Genomic DNA, 14,308 nt, shown 5'->3' with positions numbered 1-14,308 from the left:
GAGTGGCTGGGCCCGTGAGCCATGGCCGCTGGGCCTGCACGTCCGGAGCCTGTGCTCCGCAACGGGAGAGGGCAAAACAGTGAGAGGCCCGCGTACCACCAAAAAAAAAAAAAGTAAATTAATTAAAGACTTAGGTGGAAACCCTGGGAAGGAGGTAAAATGGGAGGGGTGTGTGTGTGTGTGTGTGTGTGTGTGTGTGTGTGCAGTTGGATCGGGTGGGAGTTGTAGGAATTCTTTGTGGTGCCTGAGGGCAAATATTGCTAAGCCATGATCTTCATTTTAAATCTTTTATTGTAGTTTGAGCATATTCATTTCTTTAGGCATCTAGTTGAAATAAATCTCTCATCTACATCGTCTATAAGAAATTGGTTCCTAGATTTGGGAAATTGTTGCTGAGCTCCAGTGTCTAACCACTTGTTTAACAGGCATTTATTTAGGGTCTTCTAGGTGCCAGGCACTGAGCTGGCCCTAGGATTACAAAGATAAACTTGAATTATGGCTTTTTATAAGTTCTTTTAAATAATGCATCACTATCATAGATTCATTAACCATATTTTCTTACAACCTTCAAAAATATTGATTTGATAGAAGGTATACTCCTAGCTGATCAGACACTACAGTAGAATCAGTGTGTTAATGTTTATGATTAAAACTATTGAAGAACTTCCAGTTTTTAAAAAAATCTGGCTAACAACTACTTCCAAAATCTACTTTGTCCAGTTTTCCTCATCTGTTTATTTTAAATGTGTTAACATTCCTTAAATCCTTTCTGATATGTGCTCAGTGTCTGTTAAACACAAAAGCGCATAGGAGTACCTTACCATCTGAATTTGTTTCCACTCTTCCTAACTTCCACACTTGTTTTAAGGAAATAACACATGTGGAGTCCTATAAAACATATTACATGATTTTTAATCTTAAATATAAACTACCTGATAAAATAGGTAGTTTGGATCTTGTAGTGGAATCTTGTCTGGATCTTACAGAGGAATCTCAGATTTCTTCAAATTCTGCTGCTAGGACCAGGACCTCTTCCACATGTTATAGTTGAAGAAGAAAATAGTGTTATCATTAAAACGCTGGTGGATCCAGTGTGTCAGCTTCTATAGAACGGGCTCACCTTCCTGTATCCACCAACTCCACACCAGCTGGAGGAAGAGCCTAGAAATCACTCTCCACATCACTTACATTTTCAAAGATCTGATTCATGCCTGGTCCTAAGAAATGCACAGTTTCTTTGTAATGGTCTTTAAAAGAGTATTCCCTCATTCAACAAAAGTCTACTTCAAAGTACCTAGAGTATGAGGTTGAATGTGTGAAATCTTTTTGTGTATTTGTATTTTCTTTATAGGATAAAGATGCACAGAAAGAGGTGAAAAAAATAAACACTTCCTTGAAGAGGTAAATAAAAGAACTTGCTCTTCAACAAATCAGATGTGTTCTACTAAAATTTAAACTAATCAAAGTTGTGGGTTTTTTTATCATCCTTTTTTCTTTTTTGATGTAAGGGTAATGTGCTCAGATATCAAGGCAAAACCACGTTTCTGCAGAATGCATTCCACTAGTAGCACTACAAAGCTAATCATGTCATTTGGAGGAATCTATTTCCTATAATGTCACTACAAAATGATCTTTAAACATGTATGCTTTATATTTTTCCTATTAAACTATAGTCTTCAGAATATTTCTGTAAATAAAATATTTAAGTCAATAAAATGAACTCAAGTGAGTGTTTTATTGCTGCTTCAATGGTGACTTTACAAAACAAAATAATTTCATTAATGTGAATGAAAAATGGAAAAAAGGCAGAGGACATGAACAAGTTGTTGATAGGAGAGGAAAAAGAAAAAGGGAAATATAACTAGTAATTTTAAAAATGTGAAGAAAATTACAATAAGATACTGTTTTACCATCAAATTGGCAAGGATTTCTTTTTTTCTTTAAAGAAACGTTCAATGCTGGCAATGATGCCATGAGATGGACCATTCTCATACACTGCTGCTGGGAGGGCATTTTGACACAAACATTTGGTAAAGTGTATCTAGAACCTTAAAAATATATAAACTCTTTAATCTTGTAATTTCATTTTATGGAAATAATCTTAAAGAGAGAAAGTACACTTATGCACAAATGTTCATAACAGCATTATTTTTTACAGCAAAACACTGTGTCCAGCAGTAAGAAAGCAGTTAACCATATTTGAATAAAACTGTAATAGAATATTATTTTGACATTAAAAATAATTTCAAAAATGACAGGGAAATGCACAATCTTAAGTTCAAGTAGAAGACAAATTAGTATACGCACATGATCTCAACTGTATGAAAATGTGTGTAGAAAATCATCTATTAGAAATACACTAACCTGGTAGTTGTTCATATTTCTGTGGAGTTGTGTTTGATTTCTAATATTTCCCAATTTTTAATAATTAAACTAAAAGGATTTTTAAATTGAACTTACCTAGCAGTGATTTCTAGATTCCCCACTACCCTTTAACCAGCCTTACCCTGGAAATCAGGTCAAAGCTTAAATATATTGTTTGCTATCCCAAATGCACGGACACACATACACACACACTCAATTTCAAGCCTTGACTTAGTGATACCAGTTAATCAAACTGAGCTAGTTTCTCCCTCTTGTCTTTTATAATGGCCCATCGAGATGCCTAAATCAATCCAACTGATTCTTGCCCAAACTCTGACAATTGGTCTAACGCTGAAACTACTAGCTGGAAGGGACAAGAGTTTTACAGGTACCCTCAAGGATACACAGTATCCACAAAGCCATGGCTACCTCTGGCTATCTCTAAACAGCTAGGTGAATGTGCAAGTCGAGACAGGTGATTCTAGCAGCAGAAAATAATGTAGAATCAACCACGCTGTAGGCTTTGTAGGAGCAGCTCATTCCAGCAGAGAGTGGTACAAAGACTTCCGCTAAGAATTATGAGAAACAGCGGGAAGGCTCTTTGGTGATGGTGGGACTTGGGATCATAATTGAAACATAACAAGACCTAATCAATCTTGTTTTAACAATTCCCATTTGGTCCCTGTAGTCAATGTCTTCAGTGGACAAGTTGATGTCCCTTGATTGAGTGATCAGATTCTGAATAAGAACTTAACCCAATAGGAGCGTAACATTTCTAAAAGTTACTTGAATCTTTAAAATCTTGTTAATTTCTGACACATTGGACAGCTTTTTCAGTAGGAGGTTAATGGAGGGAATCTCCCTCCTCACCATGGTAATACCATATCCCCTTCAAATTAACATCAAAGCGGTGTTCTGTGCTCCATTCCAGGGTCACGCCTGGTCATAGCTAGTCTTCATCAAGTCATAAAATCAAAGCATCTATGTGTGATGAAGCCAGCTAAAGACGGTTTCCACATTAAATCCACCTCCCCGCCTTTTAAAAGCTGAGTAGTGTTTTCGGATGGCAGCATTATATGTAAATTATTTCACTTACTCCAGTGAATTTCACACAAAGTGAACCACTGTGAACTCCTTCTGTAGTTGCTTCACTTGCCACTCATTCTGCTGACCTGGGAGAAGACAGAATAGCTGCCGAGTGTTTCTGAAATGATTTCTCCTGGTGGGTCACCAAGGCCAAGCCAGTGGTACAGCCTGCACCACAGACAAAGGACACTGACTCCTAAACTTTCAAGAGAGTTCGCGCACGGCTTTGGGAAGGGGGAGTTCCGATCCAGAACTTCTTGAATGTGTTTGATTTCGGAAGATAATAAGGTGCATGTTAAAATTTCTCATAAAACAAGTAACGCAGTATTTCTCATAAAACAAGTAAAAGAAGTAACGCAGTGTTCCACTAAAATTTTAACAATTGTCATGTCCATGTAATTTGCAATGTTAGTTATCTTTCTAAGTACTGAATATCCTTCATTGTAACATGAAAATCTCTGTTGTGCCTAAAAGTTGTCAAAAAGCTTTTCATTTGATAATTTTTGCATACTTCTGAATTATAAAAAGCCGTGTAAACAGGTGGATGAGACCATAGAGACAATCATCTAGACCAGCCTTCTCGTTTTACCGGTAAACAGTTTAATCTCTGATATCTAAGAGAACTGGTGAGTGGCTGAGCCAGGATGAGGTACCAGCTCTTGGAATCTCATGCCTTCGGAACCCGTCTTTGAACCCAGGGCCTTTTCCATTTAACCGAGTGGAGTCCAATGTGTTTGGCATAGATGGAGGGGAATGGGAGGGAGGGAAAGAAGTCTGAGAACGGTAACACTTGCATGGTTCTACCTGTTCTAAGTGTTTTGCCTATGTTAGCCCATTTAATCCTCACAGCAACCCTGTGAGGAGGGAACTTCTGTTATTATCCCATTTACAGATAGGGGAGCTGAAGCACGGGATATTAAATACCATGCCTAACACAGCATGAGATCTGAACTTGGGCAGTCAGCTCCAGAGTCCGAGCTGTGGTCTGAACCACCATGCAATCCTGCCAACAAATGGGGGGTTGTAGGGAGTAAAAGACAGAAGGTGGAAGGAGAGCAGGAAAAAAAAGAAGGAAGGGAAAGGCAGAAATGGTGTAAAAATGTGGGGGGGTGGTTAGAGATGGATAGTAAGGAAAGAAGGAAAAGAAAAGTAGAGAGCAAAGAAAAATCTTTCCTTGTCTTTTTGGATATTGATACCCATTTTCTGGTTTCACATCATAAATTCCCAACAACCTGTTGTGTATCTTGCCTTGTATTAAATCTGTTTTTATAGTTCCACCTTCTCTGCCCAAGATAAGGAAAGAGAAAAAAGGGAGGATGGTGAAACCTGTTGTAAATGACTAGTTCCACTTGATCTGTGTGTGTAGGGAGAGCCTCATTATGGACTATATGACCTACTGATTGGGCAATTACCAAGAAGATTTCACTGCACAGGTAAAGACAAGGTCACGTCTTAGAACCAAATATAGTTAATATCTTGATGATCTGTGATTTTTGCAGCTCCCAAACCTACATTTTGCTCTAGATGCCTGAAGTCAAATCATACGTTTTAAAAATAGCTTTATTGAGGTATAATTGACATACAAAAAATGTGCAGTTAAAGTGTACAATTTGATATGTTTTGAGATATATGTATATATCTCCATGAAACTATCACCACAAATAAACAGCAAAGTTTGCCCCTTTGCAACCCCTTTTTCCTGACTCTACCTGCACCTCCCATCTCCAACCACAGGTCTGTTTTCTGTTACTAGCAATTGCATTTTCTAGACTTTTATATAATTGGATTGTACATTATGTACTCTCTTTTTTGTCTGATTTCTTTCACTCAACCTAATTATTTTGAGATTCATTCATGTCATAGTGTGTACTAATAGTTCATTCCTTTTTATTGCTGAGGGGTGTTTTATTACATACACCACAGTTTTTTTTCCCTCCATTCACCTGTTAATGAACATTTGGGCAGTTTCCAGTATTTGATAATTACAAATAAATATATGAGTATTCATATAAATTATTCAAATTGACATATGCTTTCATTTCTCTTGGATAGATACTTAGGAGTGGAATGGCTGAATTATATAGTTGATTTATGTCTAGTATTTTTTAAAACTGTCAAAACTGTTTTCCAAAGTATGATTTTACATTCTCACCGGCAGTATATGAGAGTTCCACTTTCTCCACCTTCTTAACAACACTTGTTACGGTCAGTCTTTTTTTTTTTTTTTTAATTGAAGTATAGTTGATTTACAACATTGTATTAGTTTCAGATGTACAGCAAAGTGATTCAGTTACATATTTTTCATTATAGGTTATTACAAGATATTGAATGTAGTTCTCTGTTATACAATAAAGTCAGTCTTTTTCATTTTAGCTGCTAGTCTATGTGTGTAGTGATATCTACTTGGGATTTTAATGTGCATTTCCCCAATGACAAATTACGTCGAGCATTTTTTCATGTGCTTATTTACTATTCATATATCTTCTTTGGTGAAGTCTCTATTCAATTTTTTTGCCCATTATTTTAATTGAGATACTTGTTTTCTTTTTTGTTGAATTTTGAGAGTTCTTTATATATTCTGGATAGAAGTCTTTGTTTTAGCTGTTCGCGGGCCTCTCACTGTTGTGGCCTCTCCCGTTGCGGAGCACAGGCTCCTGACGCGCAGGCTCAGCGGCCATGGCTCACGGGCCTAGCCGCTCCGCAGCATGTGGGATCTTCCCGGACCGGGACACGAACCCGCGTCCCCTGCATCAGCAGGCAGACTCTCAACCACTGCGCCACCAGGGAAGCCCTGGATAGAAGTCTTTTATCAGATATGTAATTTGCCAATGTTTTCTTTCCATGTGGCTTGTCTTCCCTAACAGTGTCTTTCACAGGACAGATGTTTTTCATTTTGATAAAACAATTCGTACATTCACGTATCTTGTTCTTGGTGCTGTATCTAAATATTTTGCCTAATCCAAGGCCATAAAGATTTTCTCCTATATTTTCTTCTAAAAGTGTTATAATTTTTGGTTTTACATTTAAATCTGTGACCCATTCTAGGTTAATTTTTGTATATGGTCTGAGTTATGGATTGAAGTCCATTTGTTGTGTATATGGATATACAGTTGTCCCAGCACCATCTGCTGAAAAAGGTATCATTTCTCCACTGACATGCCTTTGCACCTTTGTCAAAAATCAATTTTCCATATATATGTGGGTCTATTTATGTACTTTCTACTTTGTTCCATTGATCTATTAGTAATAATGCCAATACCACACTCTGTTGGTTACTTTAGTTTCCTACTGTCTTGAAATCAGATATTCCTCCAGGCGTGTTCCTTTGCTAACTCCTCTTGGCTATTCTAAGTTCTTTGCATTTGCATATGAATTTTAGAATCAGTTTATAAATTTCTAACATAAAAAATCTAGACTTTGATTGGCATTATGTTGATTAATTTGTCTCCTCAACTCAAGGAGATGGTGGGACTCCTTTATGGTTTCCCTGCTGTGCACCGTTGCCTGGAAACTCTCTCCAGACAGTGATCTGGGGCAGTTGTAGGGCTTAACTTTGTTCATTACCTGTCTCTCAGGGATCACTGTCCTTTCTTTCCTGCTGACCAATATCTTGAAAACAATTGATTCATATACATTGTCCATGGTTTGGATTTTTTTTTTTTTTTTTTTTTTTTTTTGCCGTACGCGGGCCTCTCACCGTTGTGGCCTCTCTCGTTGCGGAGCACAGGCTCCGGACGCACAGGCCCAGCGGCTCATGGCTCACGGGCCCAGCCGCTCCGCGGCATGTGGGATCTTCCCAGACCGGGGCATGAACGCGTGTCCCCTGCATCGGCAGGCGGACTCTCAACCACTGCGCCACCAGGGAAGCCCCATGGTTTGGATTTTGAAAGACAGAAATTGTAATTTGGAGAGTTGTACCTGGGCGCTTTCCAGTCCCATAAACCATGATTTTGCATGCAGCAAACTCTAACATATTGAGTTTAGTTTTTTAAACAAGTTTCTATAATATTCAAATATATCCATTCTATAAAATAAAGCAAGTTGAGCAATTGCACTATGAAACTAACTACTTAATTGGACTTTGGTTAGAACTCTGAGATAATTTTTTTGTTTGCTTTTATATAGCATTCTTAAGTTTTGGGCAATAAAATTTGCATATAGAGAATTAAAGTATATCTTTCCTCCTTCTTAAATACTTTGTATTGCCATATCCTAACTAATTTAAATTGGGAAACCTGATTGGGAAAATAATCTGCTGAAACTTACAGGTAGAAATGGCATTACATACCGTGCCTCTGGCAGAGCCCTCATTGGACAGCCCCTTCCAATCGGGCAAACTGTGGTGTAGTGTGGAAATCGTCTGGCACGTAACACTGTCTGTCCTAAATTTTTAAAAGGTTCCAGTCATGAAGATAGTGATTTTCCAGCCAAGCTACCAATTCAGTTATTTATTTTGTCTCTTTGCTTGAAATGCATTTTATTTCCATAATGTTCTTCAGTCCTAGGAGCTCAGGGTACCCAGCAGTCATAAATAATCGCATGTGTATTGAGCTAATATGGAATCATCCAAGGACGGATCCAAGTTTGTGAGCCTCAAGCATATACAATTTGGAGTATTGGTTAAGAAAAAGAATACAAAATTAGGTATGAAAGTAACTTTATTTAGAATGAGAGACATCACAACCAATTATAAAGTTTTAAAAGCTGACACATGCCACAAATATTACAAAATCGAGAAAAATAACATATTATTACTTATTAATTCTGAGGCACACCTCTAGGATACTTTTTTCCTATGTTTTCTCACATACTTTTTGTTCACTTCATCTTAAGACGTTAATTTTTTAACGTCATTTTCTATAGAGAGGATATCGGATACATTGGTCTTTCCCCTAGCATGATGGATTGACATTTAGCTTTCATTTCGAATGGTTTAGAAAAGCTCCTCTCAGCCTCACTTGCTGTTCCTAATGGTGTGTGGTGACTTCCTTGGCTGTGCTGCTCCCCCAGGGTGAGTGAGCCTTGGGAGAACCCCAGCCCCTAGAGCACAGTGAGCCAGGCTGTGCAGCCCTGCTGCAGCGGCTGGTCCAGCTCTGCCCAGCCTTGTCACCTCCAGTTCCAAGCCACATCACATCCCAGCCATGAGGAAAGTCTGGAAGCCCGGATCGTGGTGGGCCCTGAGCAGGGGACCAAGCAGCATCTCGTTCATGTCCTTCTCTTTGGAGTCCAAGTCAGGGTCTAAAGCTCAGTGCAGACCCCAGGAGCGAGCTGTCCCTGGGGCCACTGATGTGGAGGTGGAAGCTACCCACTGATCATCCTGCCCACCACATTCACTACAGGCTGAGGAGCTCTTCAAGCCTTCCTGGTGCAGGGGCTGGGGTGCTCTTAGGGGGCGGGGAAGGACAAGGAGCGGGGGTGGGTGGGCATAAAGCCAGGCAAGTGAGTGCCCTGAATAAGAGCAGACTAATACCAGTATCTCGCCATATTCTTCCAACTGCCTGCAGCATAAAGGCCGGAGCCTGCAGCATAAAGGCCGGAGTCTGCAGCAAGGCCTTCAAGAATGCCCTGTGACCCCCTGCTCCCACCTAGTCTGTCTTTCCAGCAGGCCTCCCTCACCCCTCACCGCATACATGCACTGTGTTCCAGCCAGACTGGACTGATTGTTGCTCAGACCTGCCTGGTGCTCTTCTGCCCTCTGGCTTGGGATTTTTCATCCTCTAGGGCGACCTTCCCTCCCCCGTGCCCACTTGTGGAAATCTCTCCCCGCCGCTCCAGGCCTGGCTCCAGCGATGGAAGCTCTGCCACCAAACCTTCCTGAGCCACATGACTAGATGTGCCCTCTCCCTCCTCAAAATAGCAGGGCACTTTGGGGGTTCTTTCTTAGCCCAACCATCAGATCTGCAGCCAGGCGAGGCAAGGACCATCCATCCCTCACCTTCGCGTTGCCTGTCTAGCTACAGGGACTCGCATAACAAGTGTTAAGCTAAATCAAACACCTCAAGAAAGAGAAAAACACTTCTCATCTTCCCAAGGTTCCCAAAAGAGAAAACGGAGAGTCATTTCTATCCCCAGATGTGATGTGACAGGGAGAGAGCAGAGAAAGAGAGAGAAGAGAAGTGAGCAAAGGGAAGGGAGAGGCAGAGGAGGAGATGGAGAAGCCCGGCGGGCCGGGGGCCAGACAAGGGACAGCAAGCCTGAGGCAATGCGAAGACCAGCCCTTCCACTGCAAATTCGAGATGCTCTCTTACTCGCCTAAAAGCAATACAGACGTCTTTTTTTCATTTTAATTATCTTGTTGGCAAAGCCTTCCTTCAATGAAATACAGACCACATACTAGGGTTAGTCATTGTGACATTTCTATGACTCCATTTTTTTATTCTGAAATTTAAATTTTATTCCATTTCTAGACTTTAGTTTTCAGTCTGTTGTTTTAGCAATAAAGTAACTCCTGCAGTACTCTAGTGTGAAGCTTAAAATGATTTAAAGGACCATCCCTGACAACCTGGTAGGGGTGAGTATTGCTTTTGGGGGATACTTAGCCCTTGCACTCATTGTTAACAGTTTGGAAAATAAAAAGATAACCGAAGATTTTTATTGCTTGAGAGACCTGGTCCTACAACGTATGCGTATAGTGACAGCACATATATTATGTTTCTAACATTTTTAAAGTTTTCTTTTAAATGCCAAATAAAGCCTGCTTTATATTCGTATTAAACTTTTAATTTTTCTAAGTGTTGCCATGCCTAATATTTCAATGAATACTTTTTACTTGCTGAGACGGGTTGAGAAAGTGCTACCATCCTTCTCTGACCATCGAGGGGACTGGAACAAAGGTTAGATTTGCTGGAGGTCACATACCTAGCTCATGAGAGAGCAGGGACCAGACCCCGGTGTCCTGACTCCCAGCCCGGGACCTGTGCAATGAAGAAAGAAATCATATTTGGAGCCATACAATCAATCTTAAACCATGTAAGATTTAATGTCCTTCAGGAACTCTTTGTTTCCTTTTCTTTTGTTTTCATTTACCTTAAAAGTGCTTAAGGCAGCTAAACAACTAGACTTCTACAAACAAAGATAGACTTCTTGAAATTTGTATAATCGTTAACTTAGCCAACATCATACATGTGTCTCCCACAGTGGGGGAAGTGGTTCATTGGACGGGAAAACAGTATTTAAGATGGGCTTTGGAGGGCTTCCCTGGTGGCGCAGTGGTTAAGAATCTGCCTGCCAATGCAGGAGACACAGGTTTGAGCCCTGGTCCAGGAAGATCCCACATGCCACAGAGCAACTAAGCCCGTGTGCCACAACTACTGAGCCTGCGCTCTACAGCCCGCGAGCCACAACTACTGAAGCCTGTGTGCCACACTACTGAAGCCCACACGCCTAGAGACTGTGATCTGCAACCAGAGAATCCACCACAATGAGAAGCCCGCGTGCCGCAACTAGAGGAAGCCCGTGCGCAGCAACGAAGACCCAATAAATAAATAAATAAATAAATAAATAAATAAATAAATAAATAAGATGGGCTTTGGTTAGGGAGTTTAGGATCTGTACAAGACAAATTCATAGGAATGGCCTGGAAAGTTGCCTTTAGGGTACAATTTACTTACATCTGGTTGTGGTAATTTCTCCAAAAGCTGTTGCTCATAGTCATACTTTGTTTCCCTTTTAATTTTGCTGTAAATATGTGAATTTCCACTGTTCCGTAACTGTAATTTGTTTCATAACATACTTAATGGAGATTATGATCTATCTCACAGTTGAAAATCCCCCCTAAACGTGGACTGCTTTAATTGGCTCACCGAGTTGGCCAAAAAATTGCAGTGTGAGGAGAAAGTTTATTTGGATTTTCCCTGACTCAGCTAGGTATGGTCAACACTGGTCTTCTTTACAAAGGAGACAGCTTGCTGGGGCTGTGGAAGCGAGAGCTGCACATCCCCTCCTGACCTCTCTCGAAGTTCTTGATCCAGAGAGGAGCCAGTGAATTGAGTCAGGTCTCAAAAGAATCATCCAAACAAGCAGACTGTGCACCACATCTGCCAGCCTATGCATCAGCCTCAGTCCCCTATTGAGGTATAAATTACACACAACCAAATGCAACCATTTCAAGTGTACAGTTCGATGAGTTTAGACCAAGGTTTATGCCAGTGTCACCCCTACCACAGGCAAGGTATAAAGTATGTGCATCACTCCAGAAAGCTCCCTCGTGTCCCTTCCCACTCAATCTCCCACCTGCACCCCAGGGTCAGGCAACCACAGATCTGCTTTCTGTCACTATAGGTTACTTGTTTTTAACAATTAATGAATAACTGAGCTCATTCTTTCACTGAGCACATTTTGGAGATTCATCTGTTTTTATTGGGTATATCAATGGTTCATTCCACTTTGTTGCTGTAATATTGCATAGTTGGAATATGCAACAAATTGTTTATCAATTCACCTATTTGGGGTTGTTTGCAGTTTGGGGTTATTATGAATGAAGCTGATACGACTATTCAGGTACAAGTCCTTCTAAGGACATGTTTTTATTTGGAGGGTGGGGTAAAAGCCTAGAAGAGGAATTGTTGTGTCACTTGGTAAGTGTATGTTAGCTTTACAAGGAAGTGCCGTGCTGTTGTTTGGACAGTTGCACCATTTTGCATTCCCATCAGAAATGTCTGAGAGATCCACTTCTCCACATCCTCACCAACACTTGTCATGGTCCGTCTCAGTCTTTAACTTTAGCCATTCTAATGGATGTGTAGTGGCATCTCACTGTGGTTTTAATTATGACGAACGATTTGAGCATCATTTCATGTGCTCATTGGGTGTCTTCCTTCCGTGATTCAATTGCTCCGACTAGTTCCATGACACTAAATTCAATAATCCCACAGCCAAAAGCATCCTTGTCAGCTGCTGGCAAGTTGTTACTTTTTCTTTCTTGCCTTCACATGGGCAGTACCTTAAAAAAAAAATCTGACAGAAGCTCTGATTTCCCCCCGTCGCATGGTGAGAGCATCCAAACAGACCTTCAGACATCCCCTACATCGAAAGTTGAGCGGGTAGATTTGAGCCTATGGCATTGGAACATTGCTGGGAAAAGGGAGCTGTAAACCACGTGTCCTTCCCTCTTCCCTCCTTGCTCTTCTCCACGTATAGGAGCCCCTCTGATACAATCCCAGTGACCAGTCCTGAGTTCTCTGACCTCTCACAACACAGTCTATGCTACTTATATTGTTAGTTTCTATATTTCTTTGAATTTTTAACTACTCCATAGGCACATGTATTCATTCCCTAAATACATTAAAAGACACCTCTTCTTATCTTGCTTCTGTGTTTCCATGGTGCTCAATAAATTCTTTTAAAGGTAAATTAAATTTGCAAGAGAGGGAGAGACAGAGACAGAGATTGAACTTGGTCAATTTCAGAGTGGTCATTTCATGTGAACCCAAACTTTTCATCTCTAAGACTTCACACGATTCCTCCCCCCCACACTCCCTACTCTTGTTGACAATGTTAAACAAACCACAGTTAGCCTGGGAATTATCTTTACGAAATAAATCAGCATATTGTTTTGAGTTTTTACCCTGCATGTATTAATTTTAAAAGAACACATGTCTTGGTTCAGTAAAAATTTGCAGAAAGCCAGACATCCCATCAAAAGAATTTGTTGGTTGGGATGTTTATCCCTCCAGCTATCTCTTCCCTTTTTATGACTACAGAGAACACTGGTGTTTCTTTACTTTTCAGAGTTATCTACTCAGGAAGACTTCTGGCAGTGGCCATGACAGGAAGTCCCACTGTGCTGAAGCAGTGGGTCTTTATGAGGACTGGTTCCTTCCCGCCCTTTGACTGGTCTGCCCATAGGTGTGTCAGCTCCTACCCTGCCTCTGCCAGAAAGAGGATCTTTCAGTCGGGACACTCTACTTGTGCCAGGTGTGATCCAGAGAGGCTGGATGCAGGCCACACTGACTCATGCTCCATTCCTGCCTCTGTCATACTGTGGTGCCTACATGATGGGGAGTTGGGGGCCTGGGGAACCCAGCATATTGCTGCTTCACTACAACTGTCTTACACAGTGGAGGACATTCAAAGATCAAACTTTTTCAGGGGAGAACTAAAGCCTTCTAATGACTGAGCCTCAGTTAACCAGTCTTCTATCAACCGATAAGATAATCAGTATTCATAATGATGATCCTTAAAGCCTTCAAGATCCAGAAGTGCCTTCTGCATTAAAAAGGAAAGAGTTCAGGGCTTCCCTGGTGGCACAGTGGTTGAGAGTCCACCTGCCGATGCAGGAGACACGGGTTCGTGCCCCGGCCCGGGAAGATCCTACATGCTGCAGAGCGGCTGGGCCCCTGAGCCATGACCGTTGAGCCTGCGCATCCGGAGACTGTGCTCCGCAACGGGAGAGGCCACAACGGTCAGAGGCCCGTGTACTGCAAAAAAAAAAAAAAAAAAAAGGAAAGAGTTCATCATATGTGGTGAATGTTAATATTTTAATATAATTTTTAAAATTTTATTTATTTATTTTTGGCTGTGTTGGGTCTTCGTTTCTGTGCGAGGGCTTTCTCTAGTTGTGGTGAGCGGGGGCCACTCTTCATTGCGGTGCGCGAGCCTCTCACTATCGCAGCCTCTCTTGTTGCGGAGCACAGGCTCCAGACGCGCAGGCTCAGTAGTTGTGGCTCACGGGCCTAGTTGCTCCGCGGCAACTAGGGGTGGCCGCGGGGTGGGATCTTCCCCGACCAGGGCTCGAACCTGTGTCCCCTGCATTGGCAGGCAGATTCTCAACCATTGCGCCACCAGGGAAGCCCTGTAAATTATTTTATTATAATCTTCTAAACCCATTGGTCTCCAAACTCTTTGATTGCATGCTTGA

General features: G+C 41.2%; 1 protein-coding gene across 2 annotated transcripts in view; it reads left to right on the top strand.

Annotated features, from left to right (window-relative positions):
- RMDN2 (regulator of microtubule dynamics 2) overlaps window positions 1–1,712 on the top strand; it is a 57,492-nt gene extending 55,780 nt beyond the window's left edge. For both annotated transcript variants that reach the window (XM_081254055.1, XM_081254054.1), the window contains exon 11: window positions 1,352–1,712. In XM_081254055.1, the coding sequence (XP_081110181.1) occupies window positions 1,352–1,405 (54 nt within the window). In that variant the 3' untranslated portion in view covers window positions 1,406–1,712. The remainder of the gene's footprint in view (window positions 1–1,351) is intronic.
- Window positions 1,713–14,308: the final 12,596 nt, after the last annotated feature.

The sequence above is a fragment of the Mesoplodon bidens genome (assembly GCF_964165515.1).
Source record: "Mesoplodon bidens genome assembly, chromosome: 14".
Lineage (NCBI taxonomy): Eukaryota > Metazoa > Chordata > Mammalia > Artiodactyla > Ziphiidae > Mesoplodon > Mesoplodon bidens.
Note: the sequence above shows the minus strand (reverse complement) of the source record. Positions and strands in the feature narration are given on the sequence as shown.